Source organism: Aphelocoma coerulescens (assembly GCF_041296385.1).
Source record: "Aphelocoma coerulescens isolate FSJ_1873_10779 chromosome W unlocalized genomic scaffold, UR_Acoe_1.0 ChrW_unloc_scaf_1, whole genome shotgun sequence".
NCBI lineage: Eukaryota > Metazoa > Chordata > Aves > Passeriformes > Corvidae > Aphelocoma > Aphelocoma coerulescens.
The window spans coordinates 18658698-18664697 of record NW_027184080.1 but is presented as its reverse complement, the minus strand read 5'-3'; the positions used below and the strand labels follow the sequence as shown (position 1 = coordinate 18664697).

At 44.6% G+C, this 6000-nt stretch overlaps 1 protein-coding gene across 2 annotated transcripts in view; it reads left to right on the top strand.

The window, feature by feature from the left end:
* The first annotated feature begins 744 nt into the window (after positions 1-744).
* LOC138102792 (transitional endoplasmic reticulum ATPase) overlaps positions 745-6000 on the top strand; it is a 39192-nt gene continuing 33936 nt past the window's right edge. Inside the window, exons 1-3 of one of the 2 annotated variants that reach the window (XM_069000563.1) lie at positions 784-893; positions 3185-3233; positions 5322-5433. Coding sequence is in view for 1 of the 2 variants with exons in the window: in XM_069000562.1 (XP_068856663.1) it covers positions 877-893; positions 5322-5433 (129 nt within the window). In the remaining variant the exon portion in view is untranslated. Of the gene's footprint in view, positions 894-3184; positions 3234-5321; positions 5434-6000 lie in introns of both variants that reach the window. The other variant, XM_069000562.1, reaches the window with a different exon arrangement.

Sequence of the window (6000 nt, the reverse complement as noted above, 5' to 3'; positions counted from 1 at the left end):
TGCAATGCCACTTGGCTGCAGCAATGTTTCTAGCCCTAAGGAAATGCCACCCAGGTGGGGATGTGAGAGTCCAAAAATCAGGGAAAAGAAAAACCTGCAAAAAAAAACTTGAAGAAAGGAGTCCTGCAGGTACCTTTGGGTGGAGAGGAAGGGCTGGGTCCCTACACACATCCTTTCACTCAGGGAGAAATCAAGCCTCTGGGCCATGTCCCCCCAAAGCCTCGCCGAGGCCGCAGAGACCACCTTCTACGGGTCCAAACCTGCCTCACTGCCCGAGCCCACGCGCGCAGTCCAGTCAGCTGAGCCCGGGCGCGCAAAGCGCAGTCGAGCTGCTTCCCGAGCACTCGCCTCCCACCCCTCCTGCTTGGCTGCAATCCTCCCCACACGTTTACCTTTCCTCGAGTGCTAGCTAATCGCTAGGCAAGAGTAGCTCGATGGCTATCGCGGTGGGACTTTCCGCCTGGATTTTCGCGTTGGTGGATTTTTGCCATTGGCTGCTCGACCCGTATTGCCCTGTAGAACAGCCACGGCAAGGAAGGCGCTGCAATTGGCTGATGGGTGTCGCTATTGGCTCGTGATGATGGGGAGGGGAGGAGGGAGAGCGTGCGTTCTTTTTTTTTCCTCGTCCCCTCGCTTCCACCTTTCCGATTGGCTGGCATGGTGGCCGGACGAAATTTCCGATTGGTCAGCGCACGCTGTTGTTAGGCAGGTGAGGCAGCGTGAGGTGGAGTTTTCTCTTCCGATGAGTCGGTTCTGAGGTTCAGTCAGCACGAAGCGCTTTGACGTACCATCGCTTCTGCGAGTCTGTCTGAGACCTACCGTCACCCGTTTTGAGGAGCTGCTGCCGGCCGCCTCGCCTCTTTTCCTCTCAGCGCCATGGCCTCAGGATCCGAGTAAGTGTAGGCCGTCCGCCGGCAGGCCGCGGCCTAGGCCCTGCTGCGGTGGCCATGGGCCCGGCTCGGCCTAGCTCTCCTTACCTCGCCTTCGCGCGGCGCTACCCAGGCTGGGCCCGACGGCGGGCCCAATCTTCCTCTCAATCCCGCTGTGTCATTCAGGTTCTGAGGAAGTGGGGGTGGGGCCGGGAGGGGGATGGGCATAGGCCGCTCTTCGTGTTCGCCCAGCCAGGAGCTTGTCCGCAGCGGGGCCCTGGGTACTGCCGCCACCGCCCCTCGTCTGCCGGGCCTCCTCGGAAAATGTTGAGTAACGGGGGCCGAGGCCTGGCCGGGGCCGTCTCGTCTGGGCTAGGCCTCAGCCAGAGAAGGCTTTGTTTTCCAGAGCCCGGAGCTCTGGGGCGAGCGGCTGGCCGGGACATGAGAGGGAAGAGGCGTGTCCTGGTCTCCTCCCCGCAGGTCCGCAGCGGCCCTCAGATCGGGGCTGGAAGAGACTTGGCATTAGAAGAGGAAGATCTGTTGTACTGGACTGGCCCCTGTGGCAGCTGAGGCAATCAGCTATATTTTTGTCTCCAGTGTCTTGCCTCACTGTATTCAGTTCCAGTCTGAGGGTCATATTTTGTGCTCCTCAAAAGTCAGTTGAGTAATACTGGCCTCTCTGCTCCCAGCCCACGTGTGCAAGTCACTTCACAGTCCCTTGAGAGGAGTAAAAATAAAACCTAAAGCTAATTTCCAAATCTAAGAATACTTCAAGTGACTTGTTGGCTTAGCTAGAGGCTCTTTCAGTCCCTTTAGTGTCTGTGGTTTATCTTCTTCTTTTCTTTTGCAACTTCTGTAATTTAGACCCACTTGGTCTTATTAAGTCAGTTCCAGCAAGGTGTGCCAAGAATTTAACGTCAGTGGTAGAGCTTGTGATGGAAGTGATGGTCTCAAAGGTGTATTTTGAGTCTGAGGTGTGAGCAGTGTTTTTAAAAAGAAATTTATGTTTTTGCAAAGTTGTTCTCACCACAGAGGAATAAAAAAAAAAGTTCCTGTACAACTGAAAACAGTTACTTCTTAGTTGCAATTTTTGGGTCAATGCTGTTGGCAGCCATCTTGCTGAATTGAGCTTTAGCACAGAGTATAGCATTGCAAGACCTAATAGAGTGTTTCTGAAGAGATTCTTGGATTTGTGTGCATACATGTCTGAAACAGTATTTGAGAATTTGGCATCTTGAGCATGGGTACGAGCTCTCTGATTGTCATATGGTGTTCCAGTAAGTGGCTGCAATCATCAGATATTCCACTCATTTGCTTCAAGGGATTTTTTTTTTAAATACTTACCCAAAGAAAGTAGTTCAGACTGTAATATGGATGTTCAGGGTGGTAAAAAATCACTGACAGATTTTATCTAGGAAGTGAGTTATGAGGGTATTGATAAAAAGGTAGACCAGCATACAGGAGGCATGACTGTTTTCACTTTTGTTACTAAAGCTGGAATAATTTTGAGTCGGTGACTTTTCATTGTATATTTAACATAGATATGCAGGAACAAGTTAGTTCCCTACTTTATGTGGAGCTTTGAAGGTTGGTAGTTGTTTTCAGAAGAATCAGTAATTACTTTCTGATCTCACTCTTCATACTGACTACCACAATGCATAGCCTCTGGGTATTATCACATGCTGAACAAGGAGAGCTCTGACACAGAAAAGTGATGAAGTGATGTAATTGTAGAATCACAGAATGGTTTGGGTTAGAAGGGACCTTAACGATCATGTAGTTCCAACCCCTCTGCCATGGGCAGGGACACCTAGACCAGGTTGCTCAATGACCCATCCAGCCTGATCTTGAACACTTCCAGGGCCAAAGGTTGGAACTATATGATCTTTGAGATCCCTTCCAACCCAAACCATTCTATGATTTTATGAACCCCCAGGAGAGATGCAATGATAGCAAATGGTGATAATAATGTTCTAAATTGCTATTGGAAGATGGGTAGTGCTTGTCTGTCAAAGTCCTTACTCTTGTCTGTAAGAGAAATAACATCACTTTCCTGTGTAGCTGTCATAATTTCTTAACACCTTTGTTTCTTTGTCAGCAGAACCGTTAGGTCAGATAACTGAAGCTGACGCCATGCATTTAGATGCTTACATGCTGTGTTTCTTGGAGAGCTTTATTCCATTCTTAATGCCTCCGAGCTTTTCAATTGCTTTAAGTGCAGCAATGTACTGACAACATTGATCCAGTTTTTGCTTCTTACTTAGGAAACTGCAGATTCAGTTCTTCAGTACTAAAACTTTTTTTCTCACATTTAGCAGAACTAAGTGGACATCTTGCTGTGCTCTTCGGCACTGCTGTTGGAAGGTATCTGAACTTTTTTTCCAGATATATATAATACAACTTTTGATTTATTGGAAATTTTGGTCCAAAAGCTTCCACTTGCTGACCAGTTCCTCTTCCATTAATTTTTATCTTGTATCCCAGACCATTTTTAGGCTGTACAGCAATTTCTGCATCCTGAGGGACAGCTGCTCAGTTTCAGTGATGATTTATATAGCCAAAGTCTGGCAGTGGTTTCTTATTGAAAGGCCTTTGGATCCACATTTCATGTGCAGAAGGATATGGTTTGCATTTACACTTTGAATAGGCTAAATTGTTTTTCTTAGCTCAAGTTTTAAAATATACATGCTAAATTAATTTCCAGTGTCCAGGAATGTTGAGGCAATGTCCTTACAAGTAGGTGGTTATTTTTATCCAGTGTTTTAACCACAAGATCCTGTTTGGCCTGATGATGTATTGGTTTCAGTTTTCTTTTGCACTCTCAGTTTTCCTGGAAATCCCGAACCTTTTAGAACTTTACCAGGACCATGTTTTAGGTTGAAGATGGAATGAATTCATGAGTTCCTCCTTGGATGTATCCAATAGCCTTTCTTGTGTCTTCTTTGGGTTTAGAAAATGAATCTGTAACATTTCACATGGTCATTGAAAGGGATGGATGTTGATTTCTCACCTCTTGCATTTTTTAATGAAGAGAGGGAAAAGGTGACTTTTAAAAATGCAGTGATCGTGTCAAGTGATGCACTGCTGATACAGTCTGTGTTTATGCTGTGTAGCTGCTTGCTCTGTCACTTCCATTCAAGGTTTGATTTCTTCTGGTTATTTTGTCCCTAAAACAGCAAAATGGAGCCAAAGTGTACATCCAACACCACTGTCCACAAAGCTTCCTACTCTTTGCTGGTGCTTGCTGCTTGCTTGGGACAGAGGAAGACTTTATTTTTTTTTCTTTTTGGTGAGAATCAAACCAAACTGTGCTAAGTTTCTGTTTTGACCTTAGTCACTGGCACATCTGGACTGCTTTGAGAGAGTAGTCAGATGCCCACCAAGGCAAGTTACAGTAATCTGCTGCTATTGTGGCTGGCTAATGTACAACTTCTAAGAGCTCCCTAGGAATCAGTTGGTTCAAGTTCATATTTCTTTTGTAAAGTGAATAATTTGCTATATTAGATTTTGAAGTAAATCAGTCTGCCTTTCTTCCATTTCCTTGTTGTTTGGTGTGCTCCATTTTGTCAAGGCAAACGAATTATCTGTCACATATCTTATGGCATAGTAGGCTAGAGCTGCAGTGAGTCCTGTGAAGGTATTATGGAAAGGTGCTTATATCTTAAAAAAAAAAAGTAAACCCCATTTTTCATGAGCACTTGAATATTTCTACTGGCTTGCTAGGTTTAACTAATAGGCTTGGACAGGCTAAACTCTTACAACTCTTCCTGTCGGGGAGCTACAGCATTGTCCTTTAATTCCCCTATTTATCTGGGATTTGACACTAAATAGACTTGAACTTTTGTTTCTGTGGCAGCAGTTATATGTGATTTCAGATGAGTCTGACTAATTCTTTTAGGCAAAGCATCTTAGAGTCAGCAGCATCTCACTAACCACTTCTTTTTATAGATAGATTCATAGCTTGTATCCATTTGAGTAGTAAATTCACTGATGCCAGACCCCCTTTCCAAACCCAGATTGGCTCCTCTTCTTAGTACCTCCCCCCAGTTTATATACTGGGCATGATGTTCTATGGTGTGGAATATCCCTTTGGCCAGTTCAGATCAACTGTCCCAGCTATGCTCCCTCCTGATTTCTTTTGTGCAGCTCCTCACTGGCAGAGCATGAGACACTGAAAAGCCCTTGACTCAGGGTAAGGACTGCTCAGCAACAACCAAAAGATCAGTATGTTATCAGCATTATTCTCATACTGAATCCAAAACACAGCACTGTACCAGCTACTGAGAAGAAAATGAACTCTTATCCCAGATGAAACCAGGACACTTGTAAACAAGTATAGTTTCTAAAAGACAAGACAACAAAGAAACCTGTAGAAAATGGAGAACAAAACAGGGGTGGGTGTGAAAGGGGGAGCAATATCACTTGGACTTGTTAACTTCTGTTTTCTCTCAGCTCTAAAGCCGATGACTTATCAACTGCTATTCTGAAGCAGAAGAACAGGCCTAATCGGTTAATTGTTGACGAAGCCATCAATGAAGACAACAGTGTTGTGTCACTGTCCCAGGTGCGTCACCTATAAAAGCAAAGCATTTCATCTGGCAATTTGCAAGCTGTTGCTGTCTTTTAACTTGAAATGTAATTTTGCAACATGAATATAAGTATTTGTCAGAAGCTGCAGCAGTTACAAGTGAGGGAGTTGGGTTAAATAAATAATCATATATAATAATTATTAATAAATGATAAAATACATTCTGATTGTAACTTTTAGGATTCATTTGAGCTCATGCCCTTAGTCTGGCTTTAGGATTAGATCTTGACTAGTGTAGTGAAAACCCCATCTTTGTAGATCTAGTATATCGCTTCTAAGATGTAATTCTCCGAAGTCAAGTAACTCTCCTTCAAATGCTTGAATTCGTAGAATCATTAAGGTTGGAAAAGACCTCCAAGATCGAGTCCAACCTTTGACGAAACACCACCATGTCAACCAAACCATAGTACTAAGTGCCACATCCAGTTGTTTCTTAAACACTTACAGGGGTGGTGACTCCACCACTTCCCTGGGCAGTCTGTTCCAATGTTTAACAACCCTTTCCATGAAGAAATTCTTCCTGATGTCCAACCTGAACCTCCC